The sequence below is a fragment of the Halichoeres trimaculatus genome, unplaced genomic scaffold, assembly GCF_033239565.1.
Source record: "Halichoeres trimaculatus isolate MK-OKI-2021-1 unplaced genomic scaffold, fHalTri1.1 fHalTri1_scaffold_22, whole genome shotgun sequence".
Classification (NCBI taxonomy): Eukaryota; Metazoa; Chordata; class Actinopteri; order Labriformes; family Labridae; genus Halichoeres; species Halichoeres trimaculatus.
In genome coordinates this window covers 17,633,244-17,647,349 of record NW_027437200.1, presented here as the reverse complement: position 1 = coordinate 17,647,349, position 14,106 = coordinate 17,633,244, and the positions used below count along the sequence as shown (strand labels likewise).

General features: G+C 37.0%; 2 protein-coding genes across 3 annotated transcripts; one reads left to right on the top strand and one right to left on the bottom strand.

The window, feature by feature from the left end:
• Positions 1-289: 289 nt before the first annotated feature.
• On the bottom strand, positions 290-2,825 carry LOC141784202 (cytidine deaminase). The gene is made up of 5 exons (XM_074661944.1): positions 2,785-2,825; positions 2,358-2,474; positions 810-921; positions 668-725; positions 290-428 (listed from the first exon to the last, which is right to left on the bottom strand). The coding sequence occupies exons 1-5, from the start codon at positions 2,789-2,791 to the stop codon at positions 315-317; spliced, it is 408 nt and encodes a 135-aa protein (XP_074518045.1). The 5' UTR covers positions 2,792-2,825; the 3' UTR covers positions 290-314.
• Positions 2,403-13,741, top strand: tm4sf5 (transmembrane 4 L six family member 5). 2 transcript variants are annotated; one of them, XM_074661942.1, is made up of 5 exons: positions 2,403-2,881; positions 6,601-6,681; positions 8,694-8,833; positions 11,347-11,539; positions 13,442-13,741. In XM_074661942.1, exons 1-5 carry the CDS (start codon positions 2,867-2,869, stop codon positions 13,457-13,459), a joined length of 447 nt encoding a protein of 148 aa, XP_074518043.1. In that variant the 5' UTR covers positions 2,403-2,866; the 3' UTR covers positions 13,460-13,741. The 2 variants fall into 2 exon arrangements, with proteins under 2 accessions (XP_074518043.1, XP_074518044.1); XM_074661943.1 differs by lacking the exon at positions 2,403-2,881 and adding an exon at positions 4,759-5,266.
• The last annotated feature ends 365 nt before the right edge of the window (positions 13,742-14,106 follow it).

Sequence of the window (14,106 nt, the reverse complement as noted above, 5' to 3'; positions counted from 1 at the left end):
ACAACAACTACTACCGCCATTAATAGTAATAATAATAATAATAATAATAATAATAATAATGAAAATATTGCACCACCACGATTATTAATAATAATAATATTAATAATAACAATAATAATAATAAAAAATAAATAAAATAATAATAATAATAATAAAAAATGAAAGAAAATTGCACTTAGAGAGGTAAAAATTGTTTTATTTTATCATATTATTCATTGAATTTACAGTGTTTTTGTAACACAACTCATATGTTTTTTGTAACAACAACTTTTAAATCAATAAACACTGATGTCCAATGATGCTGTTACGCCTTCTCATTTTATTGCCAGGTGTTCAGGTGAAAATGCATGAGGCAACAGTTCACTGAGGCTGGTTTCTTTGTAAGATCCATCAGGCTTCGTCAAGTACACAACCCAATCTGCTCCAAACTGTGAAGGGAGAAAGTGAAAACATGCATTTCAAACTCTTTTTGTCGTTATTTTTGTTTACTTTCAGTTTACTAAATAAGGGTTTTCACTTTGAGTATAAAAACACTGAAATCAGCCAATAAAAGAATCAAAATTTCGTAAATCATGGTTTATCATTTTTGCTAAACCTCCATAAGTCTGTGATACATTATTTGGTATGTTCTCCTGCTAATCTCAGGATAATACATGCGCTAACTCACCTCCACAAGAACCTGTCGACATGCTCCACACGGCCCAACAAAGCGGTCTTTGATATCACTACACATATAAAACAGAAGCAGATGAAAGAAAGCAAAATAAAATGCACTAGGCAGCACTTTTAATGTCGACTAAAAATCTCACCATGTTACAGCAATAGCAGTGAACTTGCGGTGTCCTTCCGCCACAGCCCTCTGGATGGCGGTTCGCTCGGCACACACAGTCAGACCGTAGGAGGCGTTCTCCACGTTACAGCCTGAGCACACACATGACAAACTGATCAGGCTCAGGCTCTGGTGTCTTTCATACCTCAATTACAGCCACTGTCTGAAATGCTTAATTTGGAGTGACTTAACCCGGCATTCTAGAAGCCTCCTCCACTGTTGCCAGGCATCAAATCTGTATTTCTCTTTTTAAAATCACAAATTTCAATGTTTAAGGAGCAGTTTTTTACAAGTCAGAATCTTAACAGGGTGAGTGCAAGTCTTTTCTTCCTCTGTGATAACGACCTGTTTACTATACATTATTCTCCAGGCACCATCTACAATTTTCTAAAATCCTCTTCTCTGCTGTTGCCTCATCTCTTGGCTATCCTACTGTAAAAAAAAGAACATACTTAACCATGTAGTGATGACGTTATCTACAGAGTATTTTGCTGATGTGATGAAAGCGTTTTACAGCAGCAACAAAGCACAGTGAGACTTCTCCGTTCTCATCTCGTGTATATTCTGGTGCATTTTTCTGGTTAACTGACTTTAATGATGCGCTGTGATTCACCTCTGAATAGCTCTGTTAGATAAGATAAGAAGCAAAATGAAAAGAACAGATGCAAAATATTGACATACAACTATAAAAAGAAGATTACCAAACACTCGGGGTGTTGACTATTTACAAAATGCAGCATAAAAATAAGGACAGAGCACTAAATGATCCACGAGCAATAAACCCATGGGGAAGTAAAATTTAAAAGCTAACATGTCTCGTGTTTGCAGACTGCAGTGTAAGCAGCACATAAAGGTTAACAAACCCAGAGTAGTTGTACGCTTTGTTATATAATGCTGCACATTTACTATTTTTTGCAACTTATATTGATGCAAAATATGTTGTCAACGTGTTTGTCTGAAGCAGCATGTAGAAGCTAACTTTCAGGAGGTTTTTGTTTTTAAATGTTAGTTGCACTTAAAATAAATGCATATTGCATACTAATGAATATGATTGTTATACTTACTATTATTATTATTATCATTATTATTATTTTTTTTAATTTAATTTTTTTTATTATATTTATTATATTTTTTATTTTTTATCATTATTTTATTTTTTTTTTATTTTTTTGCAAAGCTAAAGGCATGCTGGCCTAATGTTTTTGGTTGTCTGATCAAGTGTCTATTTAATCATTTTGTGAGGGAAGGGGCAGATACCATAAGACTTTTTCTTCTTCTTTTCCTCATTTATATTAAGATTTATTTATTTATTTTGTATTGTGCTTATAATTTTTATGTTATCAAGAATGAAATAAAGACAGACTAAACTAAAATGAACTAAATCAAATAAATAAAAAACCCAAATAAGAAAATAAATAAAATAATTACAACAATCATCCTATTTTTAAAAGTAAAAGGCACTTTAGAACTTACGTTGTGGAGAAAATGTTTATGGGTTAGTCTTTGATGCATTTTGGAGATATTTTACCTGTAACTATGGCGCCATCTGCTGTCAATATGGCTGCACCAACAGGGAACCGGCTGTATGGACAGTATGCCATTTCCCGGGCTTGCAGGCATTTCGACACGAGCTCTTTAATTTTATCTGCGCGTGTCAGAAAAAGCAACGTTTGACGAAAATATATTAGCTTTTAACAAAGGTGACGTCACAGGAAACGTTTATAAAATTTAAAAGTTCAGTGAAAGGTGACAGTTGAGGCTTACCTGTCATGGTAGAAGATTTGTGCGGGCCCAGTGTTGCATCATTAAAATTTTGCATGCTAGCATGCTAATGTTTTTCATTGGCTGCCTATCCAGCATTTGTTAAGCTCTCATTAAACCACCAACTTTAAGAGCTGCAAGCTAAACATAACAGAATATCAAGACTTAATGTGTCTATGTGAGAAACAACTTACCAGCCATTCCAGCTGAAGCTCCCTCGTCCTGAACACCGAGTCTGAAGAGAAAACTAAAACCTGAGGCGTTTACGGGAACGGCATGGATTTCTACCAGGTGAGATTTAGAAAGTGGTATGAATACTGAGCAGGAAGATCCGGTTGTTCTATTTTGGAGTGGCACAGCGTGAAGTTTTTCAATCTGTAAACAACAAAAAGAAAGTGAAAGTTGAACTCTTCCATTTGTTTTTTAAATATGAAAACTTAACATATTGAGCAAATAAGTGTTCATCATGAATGGGTGTAAAGATTTTTTTTGTTGTTGTCGTGTTTTTGCCAAAGGGGTATGTCAGTGTGAGGGTCTTATTTGGAAAAGGGACGACATCAAATGGATTTCCTGGATTTTTGTGGGATCAGACATAAAAAAAAAGACTCTTATTAACTGTTAACTCTATTGAATTCCAGAAACCACTGATGTAATTATCATCTAGACTCAAGAATATCCATATCTTTTAATAATAATAATAATGTGTTTGTGTTTCAGCCAGGGATGGGTACCAGATTAGGTACTTTTGTAGGTACCAACCGAGTTCTGTCAAAAGTACTGAGTACCAATTAACTTCAGCAGCGTTTCCACCAAGCTGTCCGGGTCTGTTCAGTACAGTTTGGTTTGGTTTGGTACACTTAAGCCTGATCCTGTTTGCGTTTCCACAGCACGCTGTAGCAGCGCAGCACAGTTTAGCCCGCTAATAAATCCAACAAAGAACAAAAACGCAACACAGTAAACAAAGAGCACAGATAGAAGACATGCAGCATTTCGTTCTCTCTGTGATTGGCATGTAGCTCTTTGATACAAAGTGTAATCAAGCTTTGTTTCAGAGAAGTCTGTGTGCCTACAAGAGAAATGCAGCCGCTGTCGGAGTAAGTGACGATTCTTTCGACCAATCAATGGTCTGCAGTGTTGTAACTCCACCTTCTGAGAGCGGATCGGTTCAGTCTGGCACCCATAGGAAAGGGTCCCAAAAGAGTAGGCCGGCTTGTCTCGGTTGTTGGAGATCTGTCCCGGGATAAGTCAGTGGAAACGTCACAAAATGTGTGCCGTACCAAGACAAACTGAATCGGTCTGCTTGGTGGAAACGCGGCTTTAAAAACAAAAGGTACCATGTTTAGGTACCTAAATGCATCCTTGTGACTGTGAGGGAGTGGAAGAGTAGGTAATTTTCCATGATGGACATGAACACAGCATTGCAAGTTTATATATTGAAGAATAAAAATGTCAAACCAAAAAAAAAATAAAAACTATACTTTTTTTTTTTTTTTACACATGGTGATATCTTATTACCACATAAACACAAAAAAGTACCAAAAATTGGTACTGTTGAGTACCGGTACTGATTGCCAGGTACCGGGCATTGGTACTGTATCCTTTGAAATGTAAAAGGCACCCATCCCTAGTTTCAGCCACGTTACGACTTTATTCTCCTAAAAATAACATCTTTTTTCTTGTGGCTTTTCTTTTTATCACAATTGATTACCAGAACCTCAAAATTTGTCTGTAGTCTAAAGGTCCCCACAGGGTTATTTTACACCAGTCAAAGTCTCCTTTAAGTATCATAAACCAGATAAATAATTTACACTCCTTACTTTGCTGATAAGATTTGGTTTTATTCAGAAGATCAATTAGACTCACACTTTTTTTAAATCAACCTAAAATCCTCACTGGGACCTCAGAAATGACTTTGGTCCTGATGAAGGTGTTTCCCCCTGTAGAAAATGTCCCCAAAAGCACCAAAAACAAACCTATGAATTTACACCTCATACTCTACAGATATGTTTCTTATTTTATTGAACCAATCCATCAGCCGCTCCCACTCTTGTGTTTACAAAAGGGCCATAAATAGAATAGACTCATCGACAGGAACCAAAGGGCGCTGAAGTCCACGTTAGACCCCCCTGAACACACACTCACAAAGAAACCCCTTCATTTCCCTTACTGAAGTTGTTTTTAGGTGTGATTATATTTTACCTCCATTGAAACTATGTTGCCTCTTCTCTTGTTAGAGCTTCCCTTTTTCTTATCAGAGACCCTTTTTTGGTTATACAGCGGTGACATCACATGACAGTGAAGCCACGCCACCGCCCAGCCTTTGCCCCTTCTTTCTGAGGCTCTGTCACTGCCTTTATTTGACTTTCACAGTGCGAAAGGGGAGGTGTGTTGTTTCCTACGCTTTGCTCTACCTCCTTTTTGGCTCAAACATACTCGAAGCAAGAGCAGAAACAGAATAGGAACAGAGGAGAAAATAAGAAAAAAGCTGAAAAATAAAATAAAATGTGTTGTACGGGGAAATGTGCCCGCCTGGTGGGCTTGATCCTGCTGCCGTCCGCGTTCGTCTGCATGATCTCAAACCTGCTGCTGTTCTTCCCTAACGGGGAAAGTCTGGAAAATTACCAGATCTCGACGCAGGTCTGGCTTATGGGGGGACTCATTGGAGGAGGCCTCTTTGTGAGTATGAAGTATTTAGATCTGTAAAGTCAGGTTTTTTAATTTTAATTAAAGTCTGTTTATTTTTAAAGTAATAAATCAGTTGAACTCCATGTTAAACTACATTATCTCATTGTGGCTTTGATCGACTTTAACAGCATTTAAATTTCGATTTCTTTTCTCTTTCTTGCATAAATACAAAATTCATTTCTTGGGTTTTTATCTGTTATTTTTTGTCAACTCAAATTATCAACAACCCACTGTCTTTATCTTACTCATAAACTATGGTTGATTATAATTTTTACAGGAAAACTGAGCTGTGAATCAAAATAAGTCGTATTTAATCTTTACTGAGAACTCTTGTCTCCATCAAACTGATATATATAAAGGGCATAAAAGAAACAAAACTAACTTTTGCTGAATTCCACCTACTTGATGCCACTTAATACATAAAATCCACATGATTTTAAGAGATAGTAATAAATATTTTTACTCCACCATATCAATTTTTAACTTGCAATGCAATAAAACTTAAGTATTATTATGTAAAACACAAATAAACCATAAACAGTTACTGATTAAACTTCCTGTAAGGTGCAAAAAGTTATGACTGGAGTTATCTCTGACTTTGTGTAAACATTAAAGCGCTGATAATGCCATTAATCTCAAGAAAAAGTTTCTATATTTACTCATTTGTATGCACAGACTACTTTATTTTGAATTATTTTGTAAATTTGTGTAAAGATAAAGAGCTTGATTGAGGTACGCTTGCCATTAAACGTTCAAACTTTATGAGTTTTAACACTTTCAAGACTTTTAATTAAAGACAATTGTTTGTTAAATTATCGGATGTTTCTTTTAAAATTCAAACAGGAAGTGAAAATGACAGCATATTGTACACGAGACACAGTGTCTACACACTATTTCTACAGGAGGAACTTTGACGCGGTTAAAATATTGAGACTCCACCCTGATATGATTAGACGAGTCTGTGACAGCGTTATGTTGAAGGTGACAGGGACAATAAATAATACAAACACGTGTCTCATTAATGGATCTCACGTACCTTGGAGTCCTGTTAAAGGAAACACCTTTATCACTGTTTTATGATTGTTTAAATAATGAATATCCCGTGTTTCTGCTGGGACGAGGAGGGAGAAGAGTGAAACTTGACTGAGGATTCACAAATATTTGGTTAAAGAGATAACGGATGAGACACAAAAACACTGAATCCAAAATAGCCTCTATCAACGCTGAAAGGACTCTCCTGTTGTTTCATTTAACGGCCTCTGAAGATAAGGCATTACAGGTAACGCTTTCAGTAACTGGGAGTAAAAATGTCTTTTGTTTTCCAGATGCTGTGTCCGAGCTGTTCAGCTATCAGAGCTGGGGGCAAGGGTTGCTGTGGAGCAGGCTGCTGTGGAAATCGTTGCCGGGTGAGTAAAGTCATCTGAGAGACTTTCAGTGAAAAGAGCGGCGTGATAAGGATCGATGGTAAGAGGGCAACCTTATATCAAAGATGGATGGGCAAACAAAAACGTTTTAAAGCTGCACACCATATGGACTTCAGCAACATGCAGTAAATGAAGTATGGACGTTTGTACTTCCCTGTTTTAATCTGGAAGTAGAGCGCTTAAGTGCCCATGGTGGAGAGTTTATTTTATTTATTTATCTATTTATTTTACAGATAATGAACAGAGAGTCATCCATACATCTTAATGTCACTGTGACAAAGGAAAAAAAAAAAGTCAGTTCGAACAGTAGTGTATGATACACAATCCATTTTTCCCATTTTTGCAAAAAAGTTTCTGCTCCTAGGTTTAGTGAGAAAGCCAATCTTTCTATACCTTCAATTTGAGACACAATATTGATCCAGTCAGTCTTTGTTGGAGGATCGAGTTGCAACCATTTTCATGTAACAGCTTTTTTGCTAGCTGCTAATAAAATCTTTAATAGTTACTAATCTTTTTTTGACAAGTGGGTAGGGATGTTACCAAGATAGATTGTGGAAAATGAGCAGTCAATCCCCAGGATCAAATATGTCTAGTAATGTCCTAGTTACTTCCTTAAAACTAAGCTATCTCTTGAAGTCACATTTGCTTGATTTTCCAGCCACATTTCTTGGCCTTGACCAGTAGATGGCGCTTGTTCAGTTTGTTAACTAAGTTTTGTGCCTAAATAAACTCTGGGAAAACTTAATTTGCCTGAGACAACTATGAAGTACATTGTAAGAGTTCGTGAAACATTTTAGCGCATTAACTTCAGATGACCACAGGGTTAGAATAGAATAGAATAGAATAGAATAGAACAGAATAGAATAGAATTGAATTGAATTGAATTGAATAGAATAGCATAGAACTTAATTGTCATTTTAACAAGTACAACGAAATTGAAGTCACAGCAGCAATCAAGACAACACAAGTAAGAAGGTGTATAGAAAGTGCAAAACTCTCCATTAGAAAATAGATGATGGCAGCTTGTTCATCATTGTCCAGTTCAGCCAGCCTCCACCTCCACAGGGTCCAGGACTGAGCTTCTTCAGCAGTGTGTTCAGTCTCTGTCTCCTGGATCCTGTCTGCTCACAGCAGGGGAAGCTCTTCCAATGTGGCGTTGGTGTCTGATGTTAGCTCTGTTAGCCATGTCTGTGAATAGCATGACGCTGTTCTGCCCTCTGGTATTCCCTCTGATGCTGGGTCTTACGTTCCTAATAACGATGGATGGAAGGACAGGTCAATGTCGTCACTTCTTAGCTCACACCTAAGAACCAGCACGTCGTCCCCACCCCCTTCTTCACACCTTGTAGGGAAACATCCGGCCTTGCATCAGTTAGCATTGACATGCTAAAGGCTTCTAACAGCTGATTTCACATGTAAACAATGCAGCCATGGTTACATGTAGGATCTCCAGACAAACACAGGAGAAAAAGTAGAAAAAATATCACTGAAGCCACAAAAAGTTTGGACAAGTTTGGTGTCCATGACCAACAAATGGCACCTAGCAATTAAACACTTTTGTGCTGTTATTTCATTAAATGGAACAAAACCCAAACCTCTCATCTTGGGATATGTGCAAATAAACTGTTTTTCAACATTTAATGTTTACTTTTATTACTAAAAATAGTTAATGTTTCTGCATGTCGTCTCTGTTAAACAAAATAGATCAAAGTGCATTACATTTTTTAGGATATGGCTTCTCATTTACCAATTATTGAATCCAGATGTTTTTGATGTAATGAGATTAAAGAATATTACCTAACTATAAAGAAGTCATGCAGCTTGATTGTTTACATTAAAAAAGAATCCAAGGTCATTTTCATACAAGAAATGAAAACAAATTGAGAGGAAAAGATCAAAACTAGCATTAAAGGAAAGACCAGTATAAGGTCTTGTAGGAACCAGTAATTCTTATATAACAACTGAATGAGTTTCCTCTGTGTTTCCTTCCTCAGATGCTGAACTCTGTGTTCTGCTCTGCGTTTGGCTTGGTCGGCTCGATCTACTGTATCAGTGTCGCCTCGGCTGGCATGGCTATTGGACCCAAGTGTCTGGTGGATGGAGAATGGCAGTACCCCTTTGAAGACTCTGGCACGTAAGTATTTATCAACCCTTACTCTCATTGCTTATCATCCCCTTTAGAGTCCTTCCTTATTTTTCAGGTTTATCTGCTCTACTCTGTTGTCTCCATTAGCTAAAGAAGCAGAGAGAAGTCAGTTCTTCATCATGAAACAGAAGTTGCATTATGTTTTTAATCCAGCAGGTGGCAGACTAGTCCACCCAGTCATTTCTGTGTCATTGTAGTTTGAGTTTAAAGAGATGCTGGAGATGCTTGGACTTTTTTTTAGCTTGATCATAGGCCTTGCTAAGCTACAGATTAGCATTCTTGGATTTTGCAGTTAAGGAACAATCGCTCTATTATACTTTGTCTTCTTGTTGGCCCCCAAATCAACATGAGACCCAAAGAGAGTGATAATGCGCAGGGATTAGCACCACTGGAGCATTTTTACAAGCTTAGGCAGGAAAAACTGAGTCAGCTGATGAGGGACCCATCAGCTGATTGAGACGACTGTTAATAAATAAAATCACGCTGTTAATATGTATTGTTGTTCCTGATGACAGCAGATTGAAGGTCACAGAGGCCAACAGGAAAGGGAAGCATGGTGGAAAAATAATATTGACCCTGAGATTGTCCTTCCCCCTAAAAACCACAGTTTCCTCTTTTCTCTGTTTCTGTTTCACAGAGTTGAGCTGTGTTATTTAACCTCCTGTCTATCACTGTCAGAGTGAAGACACAGCTATCAGTCATTTAGTGTGTTTTATAGTGTTAAAGGCAGAAAAATATTGTTTGGTTTTGAACTATTGTTGGAACAAAACAGTCATTTATCCAGATTATCAGAGCAGTTGTGAGTTATATAAGAAAGTACTTGTTGACCTACCTAGTAGTGTTGACATATTTTTAAGGTTTCCAACAGTTTTTATGTGTTGTCTGGTCTCCAGCCATTTTTAAGCCAAAATTGCTCATTGAAGAAAAAGTGATGTATCAGTTGCTCATCAGGCACCTCGTCTTGTTTTTGGTCTTACAGTCTTTGGTCCGATGTTAACTACATCAAACTATATTTAGTTGTTTATGCCAATCTCTTTATTATAAAGCAGACAAAAATTCTTAAAACAAAGTTCAAAACCATGATACACCTCAGTGGACAACAGCTGTGTAATTTAGTGCTGCTTTAAATGAAGACAAGGGGCTGCTGCCCCCCCAAACAAGATCACACCCTTAATCTGCGTTCCCACCAAGCAGTCTGGTTCAGTTTGGCTCAGTTTGGCACAGTTAAGCCTGATCCCGTTTGTGTTTCCACAGCAAACTGTGCCCTCTCGTGGTAGGAGGTGTGTAAGTAGGATGCTGAAAACCGCAGCTGTTAAACAATAGCGTGACGCTGTAGCAGCGCGACACAGTTTACCCCGCAAATGAATCCAACAAAGAAGAAAAACGCAACACAGTAAACAAAGAGCACAGATGGAATACATGCTGCATTTCGTCCTCTCTGTGATTGGCATGTAGCTCTTTGATACAAAGAACAATCAAGCTTTGTTTCAGAGAAGTCTGTGTGCAGCCAGGAGAAATGCAGCTGCAAATGCTCTTCCTTTCACACATAAACGCAATGACGAAAAATGAAAATCAATTCATTTTCAGTTTTCAAAGTAGGATTTATCTATCTATCTATCTATCTATCTATCTATCTATCTATCTATCTATCTATCTATCTATCTATCTATCTATCTATCTATCTGTCTGTCTATCTATCTATCGATCTATCTATGTATTTATCTATGTAGAGAAGAGAAACTGAAACTTAAGTATCAGTCTCATCACCTTAGTACTGATCAATACTGACCCCAACATTGGCATCAATATATCAATTCTTTATATTGATTGGCACACCACTTCTCATAACTATAGACATATGGATCGAAGAACCACGCACACCAAAAGGCAAACCGCTGTGAGCCGCAGGTTGGTTACCCCCTGCGTTAGGCTAACAACACCCATATTTTTACAATTTGAAAACCATTTCAAATACTTCTTATCAAAGAGTTGGAAGTTTTATTTTTATTTATTTTTTTTGTTTTAATACCATTCTTGGTGACAGATTTTTCCCCAGAGTAAAAGTATTTTGACATCACTGATGACTATCCAATAAAAAAAGCTAATGCTGCAGCCATTAATCTTATTTTCAAAAATACAACAGCAAGTGTCATCCTGCCCTGAATAAAAAGGCAATGTTTTTTTATATGGAAGGACACTGGTAAAAATAACATCTTAGCTTTAATGGGTATTTCTTTGTTGGGAAAGGGTAAAAAGTCAAACAGTTGGGGTGTCTCTAGCAAAACTCAACATATTTCTCGTCTTTTCTTCTGTTTTCCCTCTGTTTCTGTCTCCATTCCTCACTTGTTCCATCCACCTTCTTACTGCCACATTTTTCCTAACCTTAGTCATCACACTTTCTCTTCCTGCACTCCTAAACTTGGCGGGCTACACATTTTTTGTTAATGCTTCTTTGTGAGTGTTCGACTCTCCTCATGTTCTGCTGCTGTTCTCCATTGCAGGGCTAATGGTAGCTACCTCATAAACCAGACCATGTGGACGTTGTGCGAGTCCCCAGAGAACGCGGTGATGTGGCACGTCGTCCTGTTCTCCATCCTGCTGGGGATGGGGGTGCTGCAGCTGGTGCTCTGTGGCATCCAGGTGGTCAACGGCTGCATGGGCTGCATCTGTGGAGACTGTCGCGACAGCAAAGATGTAGGTGGACAAATTCTGAAATCTCAAAGTGTGAGAGACACTCAGATTGAAACAACAAAGTATGTAGGAGGTGATAAAGTTCTTAGAGAGAGTCCATGGTGGTTTCAAAGGGTGGATGTTGGATGCTTTCTGTTTGGGTTCCTTTAAAGTAGGCCATCCACTAAATGACACAACCTCAGTGAGGATTTTTTTACCATCAGGCCCTACACTGATGGAAAACAGGAAAGAAAAACGTGGCAGTTTTAACTCCATGTTCTTAATATGTTTGTAAGGAAGTAGGAACTGGCTGATACTGCAAATAAACAGAAAAATGGTCTGAAAACAAAAAATTTAAGGAATATTTCGTTTTATATCTCTTTTTAGTGAAACAAAGAATTTAGAAGTGCTCTTTGCTCAGAACAAGCTGTATCATCAAGATTTTAGACACTATGAAAATTTGTATTGTCACTATTAGCTCTGGCTCTAAATGTGTTACAGCTTTAGCTTCGATAATATTAAATTTATAAATGATTTCTTCAAACCCAGGCACACAACAATTTGTGTAACTTTAGCATACACACATACAACTTAAAAAATGTAAGAGTTTTGAGTCATTTTTTATGCTTGGAAAAGATGTTTCATGTTAAGTTAAAGCCACTCTTTCTAGATTGACTTAATTGGACAAAGCTATGCTAACCGTTCTGGTCTACTTTTTGGTCTTTTTGGAGAGTCCAGTCAAAGCTTTTTGCTACAAGCCAACAAAAATAAATGTATCTTAAGTTTCATTCCAGTTCAATTAAAGTTTTACTATAACTTAAATCTACCACCCAATTAATAACCTAAAGCTAAGCTAACTGTTAGCAACTCACTAAAAGATTATGCTAATGCTAGAGCTGTATATTAGGACATCTGGACTAATTAAAGTTGGCTGTTCTCTTCCATTCTCTAGCCATATATCTAAAGCTATGCTAACTAGCCGCTAGCTATAGCTAAAAAAACATTAAAAAATGCAATTTAATACTTATTATTAAACTTTTTTTAATGAATTGATGTTTGAAACCCTCTCAACAACAATCATCTGACCAGTCTTTGTGCTGAGACAAGCAGCTACTAGCTTAACTTAAAATTTGAAAACAGACTTTAGTGATACAGTTTATTCCGAAACAAGTTGTTGTAAGGAAGCTAGTAGGCTTCATTTTTTTAAGACAAGTTTAAATTTCTTTTAAAGCAGTCTGATTTTTTTAGGGTCTGTAATAAAGCCAAGCTAACTGTCCATCATGTTAGTTTAGCTAGCTAGCTGCTAATGAATTTTTAACTAATGTCAAGAAAGAAAATAAGCATGTCACCAAAAAGGTTAAAGATCAGTCAGTGACTCATAACCCAGAGACACATTCACATCCAGAAAATGCTCTTCAACCACTTTTTAAATCAGGGACAAACTATTTTTTCTTCTCAGCCTTGAAACATTTGTAAAGAAAAATGCATAAAAAGCTAATTTCTTATGGGGATTGAAAAAGTAAACAGGAAATAGGAAAATGTGACTCTGAACATGTGACTTCAACCAAAAAAACCTCCACAGCTTGAAAATTAAACCCAGGTTTAGCACATGGTTTAACGTATAGTGATGGTTCCTGAGGAAATTTTTGCTGACTCGTCCCCTGACTTAAACATGTTCTATGTTTTCACATTAAAAAGGTTTACAGACAGTTATCAACACTGAATCATACAAACTGTAACACTGACATGTTCCTGTCTCTTCTTTTGTTACATTTCTTGGGAAATAAAGACACATCCTGGTGTGTGTTTTATCAACAAATGTCACACATTGATGTGACTCACACTCATTTACAGCTCTGTTAGTGATGTGTGCGCTCGCTTCCTGTGGAGAACAGGAATAAACCTGTGACTTCTGTCCTGTTGCAGGATGACGGTGGATTGTGAAAGTGAAGAAGATCATTACTCACCTTCAGAAGGGAAAACGCAGACGTCTCATCTGCTCCTGATTCAACAATCTCTGTGAAATAATGTTTTTATGTTCTTTTTTTGGGTCCATTATTGTATGAATTGTGTTCTTTATGAAAGTTATTTAATGTACTCCCTGACTCTTTCTGGCCAAGATATGTAATCACACAATCCAAATCATAGATCAAAGTTTTACTGTCGTGTTATGGTGGGGAGCGTAACGGTTAGAATTTTGTGTGTCGGGCAAATTTGACAAGAAAACAAGAGCTCAAAAATAAAGAGATAAATAAAACTGTTTTTCACCCTGTATCTTTGCTCTTATGACTGTATTTTTTTGTGTAGCTTCTGGAATTACTTTTTCCGAAATTTGATTAGTTGCGCTTCTGTACCTCGCCCCATAAACATTTACACTGGAAAACAAAAATTTAAGTGTTTATGTCTTATTTTAATAAAAAATGATAATCTTAGTAGACTTAATATGGGTCACATTCACATGTTAAGCTGAGAGAAAAGCCCTCAACCTTTCTGAAAACACAAGTACTATGCTAACCACCCGCTAGCCTAGCTTAAATTTAGCATCAAAGTGTTGAGTGTCTTTTTTTAGGCTGTTTTATGAGTTATAAACG